The 19,733-nt window shown below is 34.5% G+C and overlaps 3 protein-coding genes and 1 pseudogene across 4 annotated transcripts; 3 read left to right on the plus strand and 1 right to left on the minus strand.

Annotated features, from left to right (window-relative positions):
- Positions 1–999: 999 nt before the first annotated feature.
- Positions 1,000–2,180, plus strand: LOC120132934 (WAT1-related protein At5g40240-like). Its single transcript, XM_039149612.1, has 2 exons — positions 1,000–1,513; positions 1,717–2,180. Exons 1-2 carry the CDS (start codon positions 1,078–1,080, stop codon positions 1,860–1,862), a joined length of 582 nt encoding a protein of 193 aa, XP_039005543.1. The 5' UTR covers positions 1,000–1,077; the 3' UTR covers positions 1,863–2,180.
- Positions 2,181–2,247: 67 nt separating this feature from the next.
- On the plus strand, positions 2,248–4,212 carry LOC120132883 (WAT1-related protein At5g40240-like). Its single transcript, XM_039149576.1, has 7 exons — positions 2,248–2,457; positions 2,542–2,607; positions 2,675–2,788; positions 3,214–3,460; positions 3,544–3,702; positions 3,778–3,929; positions 4,003–4,212. Exons 1-7 carry the CDS (start codon positions 2,294–2,296, stop codon positions 4,169–4,171), a joined length of 1,071 nt encoding a protein of 356 aa, XP_039005507.1. The 5' UTR covers positions 2,248–2,293; the 3' UTR covers positions 4,172–4,212.
- A 5,004-nt stretch (positions 4,213–9,216) lies between these two features.
- LOC120132823 lies at positions 9,217–10,965 on the plus strand (annotated as a pseudogene).
- Positions 10,966–11,259: 294 nt separating this feature from the next.
- LOC120132821 (paired amphipathic helix protein Sin3-like 2) lies at positions 11,260–18,053 on the minus strand. Of its 2 annotated transcripts, none has more exons than XM_039149510.1 (20): positions 17,812–18,053; positions 17,640–17,738; positions 17,344–17,517; positions 16,984–17,245; positions 16,642–16,778; positions 16,426–16,501; positions 16,307–16,336; positions 15,960–16,123; positions 15,731–15,885; positions 15,363–15,490; positions 15,003–15,257; positions 14,200–14,838; positions 13,959–14,038; positions 13,196–13,777; positions 13,005–13,102; positions 12,776–12,914; positions 12,543–12,695; positions 12,228–12,391; positions 11,918–12,029; positions 11,260–11,627 (listed from the first exon to the last, which is right to left on the minus strand). In XM_039149510.1, exons 1-20 carry the CDS (start codon positions 18,019–18,021, stop codon positions 11,499–11,501), a joined length of 3,786 nt encoding a protein of 1,261 aa, XP_039005441.1. In that variant the 5' UTR covers positions 18,022–18,053; the 3' UTR covers positions 11,260–11,498. The 2 variants fall into 2 exon arrangements, with proteins under 2 accessions (XP_039005441.1, XP_039005440.1); XM_039149509.1 differs by having other exon boundaries at positions 11,261–11,627; positions 16,984–17,248.
- Between the last annotated feature and the right edge of the window lie 1,680 nt (positions 18,054–19,733).

Raw genomic sequence — 19,733 nt, forward strand, 5'->3', positions numbered from 1 at the left:
ATACCTATTTTGATAAAAAAATATTTTAGCTACGTATTTTGACTAAAAAGATAATTTTAGGTAGTTATTTTGATCAAAAAATAATTTAGGTACTTAAATGAAAAAGAGCACATACTTTAGGTCCTTATTTGTTATATAAGTATTTAGAATAATTGCTGAAAAAATATTTAATCAATAAAACCTCGTTGATATATTCGATAATCATTCATTCATTCATTCATTCATTCATTCATTCATTCATTCATTCATTCATTCATTCTTCACCTACTCCACTAGTGTGAAACAAATCATTTGTATAGATTTGTTGGTGTAATTAAATATACAAATAAAATCCTAGATTAATTAATCAAAAAAGTACGAAAAAGGCATTGGAATTTATTTGAGAAGTCTTTGTTTTTCCCCCAAGGCAGGGGAAGAAGTGTGAGATTACATGAGAGTGAGCCATGGAAATATTACCAAGCTTAGCCATGGTTGCAGTGGGGTGTTCACACGTAGTCACAACCATTCTATTCAAAGCTGCTTCTTCGAAGGGGATGAGCTATTACAACTTCATTGATTACTGTTATGTTTTAGGCACCTTGGTTTTCACACTTCTAGTCTTCTTTAGGTCTCTTTTTGATTTCTGAACTCTTCATTTCTTCAATGTCTGGTTTGTACACTTCATCTTCTTCGTTTAACATTTGATATGTTTGCAGAAAGACAGTGTTTCCTCCTTCGAAGTTCCCTCTCATCTCCAGACTTTGCCTTCTTGGGATTTCAGGGTATGGCAGAATAGGCACTTACACTTACACATACACATACACATATACAAAGAAATCTGTAAATATATGTAAAACCCATGATTGGTTGAGCTTTGGAGACAGGTATTTAGGTATGATTTGTGCGTTTAAAGGTATAGAAGTGGGCTCTCCAACACTTGCATCAGCCATTAGCAACCTCAAACCAGCTTTTACCTTATACTTGCTGTCTCCTTCAGGTTCCTTGTTTGTTTATTTCATGTTTATGATAATGCTTGAGCTAGTTTCCTAAACCCCTTTGTTTTCTCCTTGTCTTTGAACATTGGAATGTGTAACAAGGATGGAAAAGGTAGAATTGAGGAGAGAAACAACTCAAGCTAAAATAATTGGCACCATAACATCAATATCTGGTGCATTAGTCATCACTTTTTACAGAGTCCCCAAAGTTTTTTCATCTTCACCTTGGACATCATCATCTTTTGTACAACTCCAAAGTCTCTTTCAGTCTTCTAGATCAAATTGGATTTTTTGTGGCATCCTCGAAGCTATTGCATATCTTCTTTATTCATTCTGGTATGTAATTCAGGCAAGAACTATACATGCTTCCAAGCTCAACCATGAATTCTTTAATATCTTACATAAAGTTATGGTGTGTTCTGAACTCGAATTTTGTACAACGTTACAAGTGATATATCCAGAAGAGATTGTTGTAAATTTATTTTACAACTTGTCTGTGGAACTTTTAGCTGTACCAGTTTGCTTGATAGCATACCACAGTTGAGTTCTTGGAGATTAACACAATATATCAGTTGTTGCAGTCCTATATTCGGTAATACTTGCCGATAATCAATGCCGAATACATTATTCAGAGTGAACTGTTGAAGGGACCTGTGTTTGTTGCAATTTTCAAGCCAACCTCAATTGTCATAGCTGTTGTTATGAGTGCCATTTTCCTTGGCGAAGCACTTCATCTTGGAAGGTAAAAGCAGCATGATAGGGGCAGTGATCATAACCTGTGGCCTTTATGCTGTATTATGGGGCAAAGCAAAAGAAGCTGAAGAAATTAGAGATGAAGAGCCCTCGTCCAGTGGCAGGGTCCCTTTGCTGCAAAGCTATAAATGTTGAACAAATGTGTAGGACTCCTTTGCCTCGTCGGGGACTCATTTCCACAACAGCATCCCTGATCATTTCATCATGATATTTTTCCAAAGATCCACTGCTCTCCTCCATTAGTACCCCATCTTTGTTCTTAACCTTTTCTCGTCGCCCTCAGTTCCTACGACTGAATTGTTTTAGAATAATTGGAGAAAATGTATTTAATCTACAAAACCACGTTGATATCAATATAATAACATATTCAATAGTCATCCTTCACCTACTCCATTAGAGTCAAACAAATAATTTGTACAGATTTGTTAGCGTAATTAAATAATACCATTGATTCTAGATTAATTAATTAACAAATAAAATAATCAAATCAAGAGTACGAAGAAGGGGTTGTAAATTACTTTAAAAGTCTTGGTTTTTCTCCCAAGTTAGGGGAAGAAGAGTGAGCCATGGAAGTATTACCAAGCTTAGCCATGGTTGGAGTGGAGTTTTCAAACGTGGTCATAAGCATTCTATTCAAAGCTGCTTCTTTGAAGGGGCTGAGCTATTACAGCTTCGTTGCCTACTGTTATGTTTTAGGCACCTTGGTTTTCACCATTTTAGTCCTCTTCAGGTCTCTTTTTAACTCTTCATTCCATTCAAATCAATGTCTGGTTTGTATATATTAGCTTCTTTGTTTAATCTGATATGTTTGCAGAAAAACTGTGTTTCCTCCTTTGAAGTTCCCTCTCGTCTCTAGACTCTGCCTTTTTGCGGTTACAGGGTAAGACACCTAAACAAATCTGTAAATTTATAGAAACCCCATGGTTTTTTGACTTTTTCTGAAACAGATATTTAGGTTTGATGTGTGCATATAAAGGTATAGACTTGGGGTCACCAACTCTCGCCTCTGCCATTAACAACCTCACACCAGCTTTTACCTTCATACTTGCTGTCTCCTTCAGGTTTCTTATTCATTCTTCCCTTGATCTTTGTTATATATAAGAAACTCCTAGTTTGAAGATAAGATGAAAGAGATCTAAATGTTAGTATTCAAATCTGAAACTGTTAAATATCATCATGAAAACCTTTTGATAACGATTGAGCTAACTAATCATGTTAAATCATATCTCTTAAGGACTATTAACTCTTTATATAGACTGAATATTAGATCATTTATAATTATGTCATTCATCAAATTATAAATACAATTTATGATATCTACATTTTGTTTCCATGACACTTTAATATCTATAACACATGCAACATACTTGATCACTTAATCTTATATCATATTTTATGATAACATTATACATATATATACCTATAAATTATGAATTTTAATCCAACGGCTTCCCTTTCTCTGTCTTCGAACATTGGCATAAAAAAGGATGGAGAAAGTAGAATTGATAAGAGCAGCAACTCAAGCTAAAATCATTGGCACCATAACATCAATATCTGGTGCATTGGTCATCACTTTCTACAAAGGCCCCTTAGTTATTCCATCATCATCATCATCATCATCATCTGTTCTACAACTTCAAAGACCTTTGGAGTCCTCTCAATCAAACTGGATTATCGGTGGCATCCTCGAAGCTATTGCATATCTTCTTTATTCCTGCTGCTATATTCTTATGGTAATATGTGCGTGTGTTTCCAAGCTCCACTATGAATTCTTTACTACCCCAAAACTAAGCTTGATTGTTGTAAAACTTGACAGGCTCAAATAATGAAGATATATCCCGAAGAGATTGTTGTAACTTTTTTTTTCAACTTGTCTGTGGCCCTTTTAGCCTTACCAGTATGCTTTATGGCACAACCACAGTTGAGTTCTTGGAGTTTAACAGATAGTGTATCAGTTGTTGCAGTCCTATATACGGTAATACTTTGGTATTCAAATACATTATTTGCAGTATCGAAATGTCACTTATACGTTTATGGCCTACTTGTTTAGGGGCTCTTTGGGTTCTCATTTAGCTCATGTACTCATACATGGGGTGTACGCTTGAAGGGGCCTGTGTTTGTTGCAATTTTCAGGCCAACCTCGATTGTTATAGCTGCTGTTATGAGTGCCACATTACTTGGTGAAGCGCTTTATCTCGGAAGGTGATAAAACTATGTTCTCATTTTAACTTATATATTAAAGGAATAATAGAAATAATCAAAGTTGATTTTGCAGCGTGATCGGGGCAGTGATCATAACAGGTGGTCTTTATGCTGTGTTATGGGGCAAAGCCAAAGAAGCAGAAGAAATGAGAGATGAAGAGCCCTGTGGCTTAAGCCCCTTAAGACCCTTAAGACCCTCGTCTAGTGATCGGGTTCCTTTGCTGCAGAGTTACAAATGTTGAATAAATGCGTAAATATTGTAATGGCCAACGCTTTCAAATTTCAAAAATATCCATTGACAATGATCAAATGCCTACAAATTGGCAGGTAAAAAGACTTCATTAGTTTGTCTTACCATTTTCGTAGACTTAAAATTTAAAATCTTTCTCAATTTTCGATTATGATAAATGTATTTGTGTTACCATTTATGTAGATCCTGAGATCCACTTAATCTCTGTTATATCTATCCAGCAACTTACTTTATATGATATATTTATAAATATATATATCGTAAATTGGATCATAGGGTAATGTATTGGGATCTTAGGATGATAATAAAATGGATCTTCGGATTATATTTTTTAAGGGTAAAGTGCACAAATGATCCCATGATTATGGGGTATTGTTTTATTAAATCTCTTGACTACTAAAAGTTACAAAATGATCTTTCGATTATAGAATGTTGCTTTGTTAAATCCCTTGACTATTAAAAATTACAAATTGGTCAACCGACTATCTATTATGTTCTAAATCCGTCATTTTCTGTTAAAAGATTGACGATTGTCTAAGCTGGACATTAAAATTATGATTAAGATATGATAGTCGTTTGAGATTCTGGAATTATATTTTATCATATCACAGTTAACATATCAGCATTTAACTCATACTATCGTTAATTTTAATGGAAAAATACGAGTTTAGAATATAATGAATAGTTGAGCGACCATTTTGTAACTTTTAATAGTCAATGGACTTAATAAAATAATATTTTATAGTCAGGGGACTATTTATGTAATTTATTTTTTAAAAATATGTTTATTATGTGTTGGGCAGACGAGGATGACACTAAACAAATGGGGATAACCATATTATGTTTATTATGCAAGTCTCGCAGGAAGTGAGATGAAAAAGGAGGCTAACAAACAGGACCGGGGGGGAGATGCACACCCTGAGCATTCAGAAGCTGCCGCACGAACCAACACTCTCATGATATGATCAACAGTCTCACCAGAGGACTGACAAAAGGAGCAAACATTTTTAACGTTGAGCCTCCGGTGCCGCAGATTTGCAAAAGTTGGCAAAAAATTATACCCACATCTCGGCATAAAACTTTGATACAGCCACAGATTGCGTCATTAGAATGAAACCATGAGCTGTAACCGGATCGCCCCTTTGCAGTCTGTAGCCACTCTTCACTGAATAATTCTTAGAGCCATCAGGATGTCAAACTAAAACATCAGACATTCCAGCTCTACACAAAGGGATGGAGGATATCCCGGCCACCTGGTCTTCATCAAACAGGTCCTTCAACACATCGTGTCTCCAGGTAGCAGTCGGAGCATCAATGAGATCAGACACAGTCGTGAGATTAATATCAATTCGTTGGCTTTTGATCCTACTATCACCAAGGCCTGGTAACCAAGGATCATTCCAAATGTTTACCTTGTCACTTGAAACGATACGCCATCCATAACTTCTTTCAATCAAGCCTCTAGAGCTCCATATGCTTCTCCATTTTGATGCGGACGAGAATTGGAGTAGTAATAATCTTACGAGATTTAACCAAATCGATTTGGAATCTGTATCTATTCATGAAGTAGGACATATATTAGGACTGGACCTAGATGCGATTATGTACGCATATTATATGTCTGGTTCTATCAAAAGGGATCTCGGCCAAGATGATATTGAAGGCATACGAGCTTTGTATTCTGACTAGTAACGAATGAGATTTAAATTATACTAGTTTGTGAATCGAATAAATGAATTAAGTTCAAATAATATAAAATTTATATGCTCAAAAAAAATTCTTTAATATTTCAATATTTTAATGTTACTTCAATTAACATCATTATCGATATAATATAATGTGAACATGAGATTTAACATGTTTAAATATGGGTAAAGTACACTGATAGTCACTGACTATAAATATTTTTTATTAAGTTCATGGTTATTAAAAGTTTCAAAATAATCCTCTAATTATAGGGAGTTGTTTTTTGAGTTTATTGACTATTAAAAGTTACAAAATGGTCACCCGACTATTCATTATGTCTCAGACTCTTCCTTTTTCGTTAAAAATCTGATGGCAGTTTGAGTTGTATGTTAACTTGCAGAATGAGATTTTATCAAATTTGATCTCATAATTTCAAAAGACTATCATATCTCAGTTAACATGTTGAAATCCAACTCAGACAATCGTTAATTTTTAAATGGAAATGTAACACCCCCAACCCGTACCGACCCGGATACGAGTCCGAGATGTCACATTGACTTTTTAAAACAATATTCTTACAAAATAACAGAAAATTTGGACTTATATTAAGAAAATACAATAATATAATGTTGAATTATGTTTCGTTATAAAAATTTAAGATAAAAATGTTTTATGAACAATATTATATTGTATGAATAGTACGATATTGTATGAACAATAATGCACAGTAATGAACAGTACCAATGCACAAAAACATCAAATGTAAAATTTGTATCGATACTGCTACAGTGTATCGATACACTGCTACAGTAATTTTAGCCCAACATATATAAAACTCATAAAAATATTTAAATTTTCATCACTATAAAGTTATCAGTTACATAAATACGTTTAAAACATTACAAAACTCGATCAGAGCATACATACTTAATTTAACGACTTTGTTTACATGCCAACCTATTTATCACATATCAAGACATACTGTGTAATTTACTTCTGATTTGATCTTTGAACGGAGATATATTGTTCCTTTGAACTTAGCTTTGATCCTTTTGCTTCTCAGTACCTACGTGTAAATCACTTACACGCTAAGTCATAGACTTGGTGAGGCATAAAAACATAATAATAATGTTTCCTTTACATATAAACATGTAAACTAATTATTCAATCATGTCACAGATGATGCAGTATACATAATAACATATGATAATGCAAACACTTTTGATACTTTTTTTTCAGCCCATGTACATTATTGAGAACTTAAGGTATGTGAGTACATTGAGGTTGTGCACAATTATGTTGTCACCACAGCTCGTATAAATGTCCCGAAGGACCAGTCCATATGTTCCGAAGAACCAGTCTATATGTTCTGAAGAACATAGGTAATCAGTCCATATGTTCCGAAGAACATAGGTAAACAGTCCATATGTCCCGAAGAACATAAGTAACCCTCGACTCTTGGCATGCCAACTATATCACTAGCTCATATCATATAACATGGTCACTATTATTAAGCTTCATATATATATATATATCATGCATTCATATCATTGCTCTTATGCTCACATATTTCTTCTCTCTTCTATCACATACACATGTATGTGTAAAAATCTATCTCATATCACATAACCTATATCAGATATTGCATATTCATGTAATCATGTAGATCAAGCCACATATACTAACATATGCCCATTTTCATGTACCATGCACACATAAGAATCACATCAATCATATAACATTTTAGGAGTCACTTCTTACTATAGTAACTCCATCACTGGCTCATCGCAAGCCAATGTTTGTTCGATAATATAAGTACAAATTTAAATTGCACTCACCTTAGCCTTGTTTGCTTTGATTCGATCCTAATTCTTCGATTGTTCCGGAACAAGATTACGTTCTATATCTACACAATAATACATAGATTCATATCAATATTCCCATTAATATACTCTAATCTTCATTTTCTTAAACTAAAGGAAATACTACTTTCATTTCTTATTTAATGTATGTATCGATACATTCCTTAACTGGTGTATCGGTACACTGCCTATGTATCGGTACATAAATTACATTCGATGTTTTCCATTTCAAAGTGTATCGATACACTCATTGCATTCAATGTTTTTCATTTAATAGTGTATCGGTACATATTAAATATGTACCGATACACCTTGACCAGAAATCATATTTTAAGCACGAAAATTCACTCTTTCAACTTCAATACTTCATGTTTCCTCCCCTTTTATGTTCTTAACTCACATACATGTACTTAAACCAATTTATACTCGTTTATTACATCTTAAACCTCAAAATCTTATTATCCATATAGAATTCAAGAATCATATTAAATTTCCAACATGTTCTAAATCAATTCTATCACTTCATATCTCTTACTTAAGTTGATGACAAGTCAAATTCCATCTCCAAATTCCTTTATCAACTCTTTTAGAAATTCATTTAAAAACCTCTTATTTTTAATCTCTCATAGATTCTTCATCTTTTAATTATAAGACAACTTAAGCTTTCCTTAAGCTTAAGTATCACCTAAGGATCAAAATCCATACTTAAAATCAACAAATAATCAATTAATCAGAAAACTCACTTTTGCCTTGAGCTTTCACGTAGGAAGAAGAAGAAGTTTGGAGAAATCTCTCCTTATCCTTATCCCCACATACATATATATCCTTATCATATCCTATTTTTAATTCATTTCTAAGTCAAATGACCATTTTGCCCTTTAATTATTTTAATAATTACTAATAACCATTCAGGAATTATTTTCAAATAAGTCATTAAACTATTCAATTATTCTACTTTAATCATCAAATTCTTAAGTCTTACAATTTAGTCACTAACCCGATATTGAGGATGTTACAGGAAAAGAATGAGTTTGGAACATAATGAATTGTCGATGATCACTTTATAACTTTTAATTGTTGAGGGACTCAAAAAAGTAACTCTTTATATATGGGACTATTTTTATAACTTTTAATAGTTAATAGGCTTAAAGCAATCTTCTATAGTCAGAAGAATATTTTTGTACTTTATCCTTAAATAGTTAATATTAATTAAGTTATGGGTAGATAGGATCTTGATAATATAAACATTATACCTTAAAATTGTATGTTTTTAAAAAATATAATATAAAATATGTATATTTATAAGACTATATTAGTATTTTTTATATTTAAATAGTAGTTTTTATTTATGCATCCTCTAATTTTTCACTCCACAATTAAGTTACTTCAATTTTTTTATTTTTTAAATATAAATATCTTATTTTCTTTTTCATCATTTTCTAATTTATATTTAAAAAAAATGATTGGTGGATTACTTTTGGGTAATCCTTATTACTATTCGGGTTAAAACAATCGATGCGTCCAAACACAACTACTCAAGGAACTTCTTCAGTTTCCCTTGCGCTCAATATTTTAACAAATTCAGAGCTGATTTATAGCTTTTGCCGTTATCAAGTTCCCCAATATTTCTCTCTATCAGGTCCCTTAAATATTTTTTTCTTTAATTTTCACCCATTCTGCTCTTCTTCGAATGTATTATCATATCTTCAGCTCTGTTTTTTTTTTTTTTGTGATATAAGATTGTTTAAGATCCATATGTTGTAGCCTGAATATCTCGATGACATGAAACCATTTTCGAATTTTTTATTATGGGTTGTTTTGATCTTAATGTATTACTCTGTAAAATAAATTGGGTTCTTTCTAAAAAAAATGATCTTTCTATTGTTATAATTTCTGGGTTGATTTAGTATGAAGATCTTGATGGATTGAACTATTCGTTTCTATTTTTTTTTATTATGGATTGTTTTTATTTGAATTCTGTTAATCTGTAAAAATAGGTTCTTTTATTGATCTTTATATTGTTATGGTTTTTGGTTGAAATAATCACAAATGTTATGGTATTAAATTGCAATTGCATTAACAGAATTTATAGAATTACTATGAAAGACTTGGATAGGGTAGATATTATTGATTAGTGTATATCTGATGTGATTTTGGATATTGAACTTTGAAGATATAAAGGAGCTGCGAATTGGAGTTCAAAAGATGCCAGCACAGAAAATCGAGACAGGTCATGAGGACGCTCTCCATGATGTTGCCATGGATCACTATGGAAGACGGTTGGCGACTGCATCATCTGATACTACCATTAAGATCATTGGTATAACCGGCTCTACTTCCCAACAGCTTGCTGTTTTACCTGGCCATAAAGGACCTGTTTGGAGGGTTGCTTGGGCGCACCCCAAGTTCGGACGGTCCTTGCTTCATGTTCTTACGATGGCCAGGTGATAATCTGGAAGGAAAATAATCAAAACGAGTGGCTGCAGGCTCATGTTTTTAATGATCACAAGTCATCTGTGAACTCCATTGCATGGGCACCCCATGAGCTTGGCCTCTGCTTGGCCTGCGGATCTTCTGATGGGAATATATCGGTCTTTACCGCTAGGGATGATGGTGGTTGGGACACCAACAGGATAGAGGACGCTCACCCTATTGGGGTAACCTCGGTTTCATGGGCACCAGCAACCGCGCAAGGTTATTTCATCGGATCCGGTCTACTGGATCCTGTTCAGAAGCTGGCCTCCGGTGGATGTGATAATACGGTCAAAGTATGGAAGCTGTATAATGGGACTTGGAAAATGGACTGCTCCCATTCCCTCCAGATGCATACCGACTGGGTGTGGGATGTTGCTTGGGCACCCAACTTGGGGCTCCCAAAATCCACCATTGCAAGCGCTTCACAGGATGGGAAAGTTGTTATATGGACTTGTGGTAAAGAAGGGGAATGGAAGGGTAAGATTTTGAAGGATTTCAAGACCCCAGTTTGGAGCCTCTCGTGGTCTCTGACCGGAAACTTACTGTCCATCGCCGATGCGAATAACAGTGTCACATTGTGGAAAGAAGCTGTTGATGGCGGTGAATGGCAAGAAGTGAGTACTCTTGAGACATGAAGTTGAAATTTTCTTTTATTCCTGCTTTATCTATCTGCAGTCGTTTTAACATCTGGAATAAGCAAAATCTTGTCATAGAACAATGGATTTCCTGTTGTAGAATAAGCAAAATCTCAATCAAAATCCAAAGCCCCCTCCCCTAGAATAAGCTTTTTACTTATTGGTTAAAAAATATTTTTTTGGCGAATAATAATTTAATTTTCTAATTTAAAAATAGAACAAATTATTAAATACCTTTATAAACATTTATTTATTCACATTAATTTTATTAACAGGAAATATAGAATTCAAAATTTATAAGAGGTGCAAAGTGGAAGCAGAAGTTGTTTGAATTATGGGGGAAAGAAGACATGTTAGCCTGTCAATGAGAACACTGCGTAACCCCATAAAAAAGCTTAATGTTCTCCACAAAATATAATGCAAAACCCCATTTACACAATAATGACTCGTATGATCTTACAAAATGTGCTACATTTCCTAACCCTTCGTTCTTCATTAACCAATTAGCATCAATCCAGGTACATATAAGAAACATTCCTTTGGCCCTTGCTTCAAGAAAAGCATGAAGGTTAGGTCATCTTTGAAAATTCCCAAAAAAGAGCAACCTAAATGGTTGTGGAGATATAAAGATTTGTGCTGTCGCGTTTACCGTTTTCCGAAGTTATTGTGACGCCGATAAAAATTTATGGAACAGTTGAACTCTAGCTTGATTATTGTATGAAGATCTGCATTGCGTTGAATTTCTTCTCCGACGAAAGAAGAAATCTTCGGTGTCCAACACATAGGAAGTCTGTCAATATAAAAAAAAAAAACCAAAGTAAATGTCAAGTACACAAGCAATTTCTTAGTGATACAGCAACCTACAAGGTATGTCAACTTCGGCCCAATAGGCCTAACAGTTTTGTCCACAAAAGGCACTTCATAAGTTGAAGACGACGTAAACAGTATATACAATCGAACTTTAACGCACAACGAATGTGGGATTCACGGCTCTTATCTAACACCACATGGCACTGTCCATATGGTTCATCACAGAAAAGAAAGAAAAGATTAAACCGGAAACAAATAACGGCAAGATACCTTGTATGAGTCGCAAGCTATCTTGTTCTCTAAACCATTAACCAGCTCAACACCTTCCATGGCGATGCAAGTAGCAGCAAATTCATCTAGACTTGAGTACTTCCTCTTGTTTCTGCATATATCAGTAAAGGAAAATCATACTAAGCACCAGATGTTTAACTTTTTGTTCAATATCTTTCTTGTTACAATCATCAATAATAATACATGAAAGGCTGGCAGATCCTAGCACCAGAAAAATGAATTGCAGAACTACAAAATAATTGATCATAATGTTATACTTACGAAATGTAATAATGTTATCAGATGTTACCTCTTTAGTGTAATTCCATGTGGCTCGTTTTTTCTAAGGAAGACAGACAGAAAATCATTGTGCAACGAAGCTGAAAAATTAGGTTCGATGGAAACAGCAAAGGCTTCAGGCTTTTCAATGACATTGTCCATCATCTGAATAGACAATCGAGATGACGAAGATGACTGCAAAAAGCAACCCAAAGTAAAAAAATAGTTATTCATGTCAACCTATGTATATCATATATGCAGATAGAAATAATATGCCATTCATGTGCCTTATAATGTTCCATCCTTTCTTATTTTTTTAAGAAAGAGGTCGTAAAGCAAAACTTACATATGTCAACCGATATATATTATCCTCGTGAAGAAGGACACGTGCATTCTCATAATACACTGGATCCATTGTCTTCCTATGTTTCCGGGATTTTTCATACTCAAACAATTGAAGAAGCTTATCATCCATCTCATCTGTTGCAACAGCTTGAAGCTGTAACAAAAACTATAATTCAGAACAGTTGTTGGAAAAACGAGGTGAGTTATAGTGAATGACCATCAAAGAAAGCAAACCTGCTTAACCAATCTATATATTAACTTGTCCAATGTGAATAACTCATATGAATGGTTTCCTATTATAGCTCGACATTCATTCTCAAACTTCGCATTGTCAGCAGAAGCATCAAGCAGACTGTAAAGCGCACTCATAAATCTGTGCAGTACAAAGAGATAATTTTCACATTAGAATACAAATGCATCAGACATTCTCATTGTTCAGTGATGAAATTGTTAAGTAACTCACCTAGCGTATAAATCTGAAGAACTAGCATCTTTTGAATTTTTCCACTTTTCCACAGCTGCTGAATTTGTTTTCGCTGACAGTATCCTTTCATAGAGAATCTAAACAAAAATTAAAAGGTTGAAGAATACTTATTAAAATGTAGAGAGAGAAAACAGAGAAAGAAAAAACTAAAAATATTTAATCCTACATACTCGATGAAGTCTGAAAAGAACATAGAAATCATCATTTGCATAAAATGCCCAAGAACTTTTTCCATCTTCAGGTGAAACTGCAGGTACCTGCTTTGCAAGAGGCTTCACTGTAAAAAGAAAATGTTCTGAAAATGACAAGGACATACCATCTGCTCCCACAAGTGAATCAGTAGCCCCTTCGGCTTCACCTTCACTTTCGGCATTACCATCAACATCATCATGATCTACCTCTTCGTCTTCATGGTCTTCAGGAGAGCATTCACCGCCTTCAGACTCACTGCCTGACGCATCATCATCAGCATCTGCGTCATTTTCTACTCCAGCATCCTCAGGATGCTCTTTGCCATTTCCAGACCAGTATTGTCCATTTTCAATACCATGCTTGGCCTTTGGCACATTCTTTAGACCATCATCGCCATAGGCAGCAAAATAATCCTCAAAATCACCACCATTAGGTGATAATTCACCTTCTTCTTTTTCAATTTTGGAAGGACCAGCAGATTCTTCATGATATCTACTAGCAGAAGAGCCATCTATATGCACTCCATTTACTAATAAAGCATGTTTTGTTACACAACCACCCTGAAGAACCAACAAAATTTACATAAGCTTATATGACTGAAAAATCAAAGGAAACAACTTCTTGCTTTTTAACCTCGACAAGAAGAAGAGGAGATTTAATCAAGGAAAGGAAGGTCACAGATATCATATATTGCTAAATTTTACCAGAACCAATTAGTGGCCGATATGTATAAACCCCTACCTCTGATGTATGTAGAAGATCAGCATTAGCTTCAGATTCATGACCCTCACCAGCAGCAGCGCTACTCAATCTAGATGTTGCTGCACAACATTGAAATTTAAACCAATCTCAGTGTTGCAACACAATTTTGGAAAGGAGGGTATAACCAAAAAAAAAAGTACTAATAAAAACAACTAGATCAGTAAACAAAAAAAAAAATCATGGAAAAGATTGTGATGTAAAACTTTTCTGACATACACACCTGAAGCCCCTTCAGTGTTGTTTCTACTTTGATTATTTTCTGCTTCAATTGCAAGGGCTTCAGTTCCGGTTGCAAGTATGTTAACTCCAGGCCTTTTATCAGCTATACACTTAATATCCTTCTCTAACGTTGAATCACCCATATAAACACGACCTGAGTGTTCTTTGGTCAAAGTTTCCCCATTTGTCAAACCATTTCTGCAATAGTTAGTTAGTTTCTGTGATCTGTTCTCATCTCCGTCGTTAGCACCCTTTTGTTGCTCAGAATTAACAGTAGCATCAGTTCCAGGACTTCCATCACTTTCAGCAATGCTTGATGCAGTACAGTTTACAGTAGGATTATGAGCTTTACCAGCATCTTCAGTACCCTCTTTGCTGCTAGGTCGAGGAGGAACACTCAACATTGGCTCCAAAAAAGTGGTCCAAAGCCTCATGACTTTTTCTAACTGTTCTTTGTTTGAGCACATCTCTTCACATGAATACTCCATAAGTTTATACAGATCTTCATGAATGCCAACATCTAAATAATCATATTCAAGGTGTGGAGCCAAGGCTTGTTTGTGTCCAGCAATGCTCGCCACAAGAACATCATCCTCGTTCTGGTTCTTCTCTTTCAACTCCTTGATTTCAGCCACTAAAGCTGGCAATTGCAAAGAAATATCAATGAGACAAAGTATTAAAGATGTGGAAGAGCATAAACGAACACCATATATTAGAAAATATTGTAAGAATCACCCTCAATCTTTTGACCAAATTTTGCAACAGAGGAAAATGCAGCATATTTGATATGAAAATTCCACTTACATTTTACACTCAAGTTCTTTGAATCCTGCTGCTTGAAATAGAAGCTGCGGTGATCAAGTGATTTGTAATGGTTTTTCAAATAAAGTTCAGCCCAAACCTTGTTAAAATCAAAACGGCACTTTGCCCACTCTTCTTGCTTCTGCTTCAGACGAGTTAAAATGACAGGTAATCCAAGAGCAGGATTTTTACGTAGTATTTCCATTACATCAAGACCATGGTCACCATATAAACGCTCAATGCACCTTAAATGTATAACTGCAGTAAGTAGTCCAGAAGAGGCCAAAAGTAAAAAAGATGGGGGGAAATGTTCACATTGCAGTGAGCTACACAAAATTTAATAACCTGATAATAAATACAAACCAGTAAAATGGTCTTCTATGGGAATTGGAGAATCCATATTGATTTTATTTTCATTAATCCTGTTCAGCAAGTCCTCAGCACGCTTGGCAGTTGAGCTCACAGATTCTAACAACATATCCAGCTCAAATCTAAGAACATTAAACAAAATGTCTAGAATGAGTTAATATCTAGAACTTCCAAAGGCCAAAATGAGCCAGAAAAATGAATCAGCACACATCGACTTTTTCTCTTCGTAAAATACATTCTCCACTTCACATTCAGTACATAAAATTGTAGCAGAAATAATAAAATACTCAAATTATGAAAGAGATGGAATATAGCCATTGCATATATTGTACCAGGGCAAACAGAGGACCAGCAAATTTTACCTATCATCCTCGCATCGGAACAAACTCTCTTCGTACTGATTTCTGCGCATGTGCTTAAAAGAATAATCCTCACTTCCAGATGTTACAGATACCCAATGGTCATTCAGCACTTGAGCACCAAGCTCTGATCTCTGACTAGCTGAAGGTATCGGATACTGAGAGACAAACCAAAATCAGTTCCAAATCATGCATAATTTGCAAGTTAACAAAAGTAACCAAATGTTTATACATCATCAGGTAGAAGCCGATAGCTCGGAGTACAACGTTGGCAGGTAGAAAGATCAAGCTCCTGTATGGATTTTGCCATATACTTCTCCCTGTATCTCTCCTTTTCCCTAGTTCCCTCCATTTCACGTTTCGGCTCTCTATCTTTTTCCTCGCCACTAAGTGATTCTGCAATTAAAAGGTAAACACCATTGCAGCTTACAGATTTTTTATATAAAAGAATATAATTTCCAATTTGGTCAAATAAAAATGAATTGTGTACATATAAGGAAACAAGAAACATACAAACAGCCAAGAAAAATAAGAAAATGTATATCAAAATGACAGAAAAGGAGGTCATTAGTTACATACTTTTACTAATAACACCAGCAAGAAGCCCCTCTGCAGAAGACATTTAGATTAGAAACAGCCATAAGGGTAAATAATCAATAACAAAAACTTAAAAGGATATTCCAGAAGTTCCCACTTACCAGTATTCTCACAACGCTCCAAGAACTGATTGAACTCAATCATAAGATCTGGATGCTTCCCAAGTAAATCGGTCACCTGAAATAGGCAGAAGTAATGTATCTAATTAAACTACCAGAAAGGTAGAAGGTTAAACATGCGCTTATCAATAATACAACAAAGTAGACTTAGCAATTTGAAAAGTCAGAGATAACTGCTCCAGATGGTGTAAAACATACCAAATTGTGCAAGTCATTTCTTTTGATTATTCCATTGCTGTAAATGTTAAGGCACTTTAAGAATGCCTGGTAGTCATCTGAGCTGCATAACCTCTCCTTAACTTTCTCACAGAACACGAACCCTTGGTTGCACATGCCTGAGATTGAATAGAAAACCATAAGTCTTAAAAGGTTGATATTTGAAACAAAGAAAATGCACATTACCCCCAATGTCATTATACAAGGAAACATATCTGAAAGCTTCAAAAGACAAGCTGAAAAGGCTCATTAACAATAATTTAGGATAACAAATTCCGATTATCAAAAGTTTATCATAAACCAATCAAAGGTTGAGCGACTCACTTTTAAAAGTATCTCTGTCATCATAAGAAGCAAATCCTTCAATCTTCCTCCCATGTTTCTTTTTATCAGGAAAACGATGCAAATAAAAATCCCTATTGTTGTCATGCTTGGGATCATCTAGATCACGAATTCTCCTATCCCTATTTTCCTTTTCGACGCGCCTTCTCTGCTCCTTTTGCATTCTCATCATAGTTTTGTCATCGTCCAGTTCAGGATGATCAACACGATCAGCATGGGAGGTAATAATCCTATCCCTTCGACGCTGCTAAAAAAGTTTGATCATTATTTCATATAATAATCAGATTTAAGAATAGAAATTTACAAGAAAACACTTGTTAACTGACAAAAGAGAACAGTTACCTTGTCCATCTGTATTTGCCGCAAGGTAACTGTAGCAGAGCTTCTCTCATTATAGCGCTGAGTAGAATTTTGACCATATGAAACTTGTTGCGTCAAAGGTGCTGCTGAAGAATTTGGTAAAAATCTTGTGAACTCCTCAAGCAGATCCGGATGGTCTTTAAAAAGAGAAGCAACCTGAAATCAATGAAACAAATAAGTGATGTTTCCCTGAGGCCGGAGGAGAATACATTGAGATATTAAGATTCAGTAAGTATCAAAGAGCCAATGAACATAACAACCAAAACAAGACATATTACCTCACTATAGACCTCATTTATGTCCTTGTGCACCTTCCGGTACATATTCAAGATATCGAGGAATGATTTATATACATGCTCATCATTTTGAAAACGTTTCTGTAGTAAAATGGATAAATTAGATAACAAAACAGGGACATTAGTAAAGCAAAAGATCACACAACTATTTCACCTTTATTTTATTTACAAAACTGATTGCTTCATCAAATTCAACAGTCTTTTTTGGTGGAGCCTCATCCTCATCAAGGGTTATTTCATATCCCTTTGGCAGGAAGGTATTAAATCCGTAAATTAAGTTGTTATGCCCTTTGAATAATGCTTTAACTCGGGCAATGACACCAATTGTGTCGGTTCTGCAAAAGACGGAAGATGGATCGAACATTCAGTAGTTTAAAGCAACAATCCATTGTCTATTCCATTTATGGAACATAGCATTTGAAAAACAGAATACCTCAGCCTTGAAATCCTTCATGACTTCAAGGAACAAGTCATACTTCTCTTTTTGATCCTGAAACATCCCCTTGACTTCCTTTAGATATGTTAAAGCATCATATGTAGTCAGTTTCTCTGATACCCCTACTTCTTCTCCTACACTTGCCCCTTCCATTCCTCTACCTCCCCCTCCTCCACCTCACCCCCACCACTACCTCCTCCACCCCCACCCCCACCAGCAGTCGGCATTTGGTTTTGCCCATAGCTTCATTGATAGAAACAATAAAAATAATTAAGAACCACAGCCATTTGACCATCACCAAATAACCCTAATATACTTTCAACAGATGATTACTCTTGAAAAGAACCTAAAATCCCATTCAATCAGAAGTAAATTTACTATATATTGCAAAACCAAGTGGTAAATCCTACTTAAAGTAATGACCCCAGAGTCACAAAAAACCCACATGATTTAACCAAAAAAAAAAGGACAAGTTAAAATCATAAACAAAATACTCGATTCAAGTTATATACAAAACAAACCATCAAGAAGTTCACCAAAATTCCATGCTAACCTTATCAAACACAACCATCGAAACTGACAACAATAACAGGCCAGTAATCAGAACAAAAACAACCAATATTAACAAAAAGAATACGCAAACTTTCATATAAGAACAAAACCATCCATACAAATCCTCAAAAGAAGAAAAGCAAACAACTGACGATTCGGGCCTTGAAGAGCCAAATGGACGTTTGAAATGCGAACCAAATGCAAATCATCTTTTGCTCGCTTCATCCTGTAAACCAAAAGAAGAAAAAAGAAGTAGATTTGTATTCTATAACAGGATTAAATCTTTGAAGAAATTAAAAGACACCCTTTTCAACAATTGGGTCAAAGGAACTTACTTCTTAAGTAACAAATCTTAAAGAGGTAGAAAAGACAGAAACACAATCCAGTAGCCTTCTTTTCTCTTATGATCCTTTGTGTTTCTTAATCTTCGGTTCTGTGAGAGAGAGAATAGTTGGAGAAGCAGAATATATGCGAACGAAAAGAGAGAAACTTTGGTACGTGGGAGAGAGTCAAAAATCTGAATTAGAAAATACTATTAAAATTGGTTTTCGAAAACTGATGAGGGTGATACAGAGATTGCATGTTTGAGTTTATTTACAAACTTGCATTGCCTCAATGCCTCTCACGATATCTATATATAAATGAGAGTTTCGATTTTTGATATTTATAATATGAAAATTAATTTAATTTTAGAATAAATAATTTTAAAATAAAAATATGTTTGATTTATATAATGTAAAATTAATTTTAAAATTTTTTTAGATGTAATATTAACCGACACATTAGTGATATATTACATTAACTTTTTTTTTGTTTATTTGATAAAAATTTAGGATATATTATTAAATGTATCGAATGATCTGGTTGTATAGGTAACAAAGAGTGTTGTTTAGGTTTTATATTAACATTTCGATTGATATGGCAAGATATATTTTAATGACATCTATCGATATTATCATTGCTTTCGAGTATTAGTTTTACGACATTATGTTTAAAGTAATGGTTCAAATGATTCTGATATAATATTTTATCATATCTTAATTAATAGGTTAATGTCGTCTCAATTGTTTTTTAAAAAAATGACGAAT

Source organism: Hibiscus syriacus, unplaced genomic scaffold, assembly GCF_006381635.1.
Source record: "Hibiscus syriacus cultivar Baekdansim isolate YM2019G1 unplaced genomic scaffold, ASM638163v2 tig00110570_pilon, whole genome shotgun sequence".
Taxonomy (NCBI): Eukaryota; Viridiplantae; Streptophyta; class Magnoliopsida; order Malvales; family Malvaceae; genus Hibiscus; species Hibiscus syriacus.

Bases quoted from the DNA above. Each gene is read 5' to 3' on its own strand.
- LOC120132821 (XM_039149509.1), bottom strand. From the start codon at position 18,021: ATGTTCGATCCATCTTCCGTCTTTTGCAGAACCGACACAATTGGTGTC. The intron at 17,739-17,811 runs GTGAAATAGTTG...ATTTTACTACAG, and splicing joins GTTTTGTAAATAAAATAAAG to AAACGTTTTCAAAATGATGA. The intron at 13,778-13,958 runs GTAGGGGTTTAT...TTGGTTCTTCAG, and splicing joins ATCTTCTACATACATCAGAG to GGTGGTTGTGTAACAAAACA.
- LOC120132934 (XM_039149612.1), top strand. From the start codon at position 1,078: ATGGAAAAGGTAGAATTGAGGAGAGAAACAACTCAAGCTAAAATAATT. The intron at 1,514-1,716 runs GTTGAGTTCTTG...TCATCTTGGAAG, and splicing joins TTGCTTGATAGCATACCACA to GTAAAAGCAGCATGATAGGG.
- LOC120132883 (XM_039149576.1), top strand. From the start codon at position 2,294: ATGGAAGTATTACCAAGCTTAGCCATGGTTGGAGTGGAGTTTTCAAAC. The intron at 2,458-2,541 runs GTCTCTTTTTAA...ATATGTTTGCAG, and splicing joins ACCATTTTAGTCCTCTTCAG to AAAAACTGTGTTTCCTCCTT. The intron at 3,703-3,777 runs GTAATACTTTGG...CTACTTGTTTAG, and splicing joins TTGTTGCAGTCCTATATACG to GGGCTCTTTGGGTTCTCATT.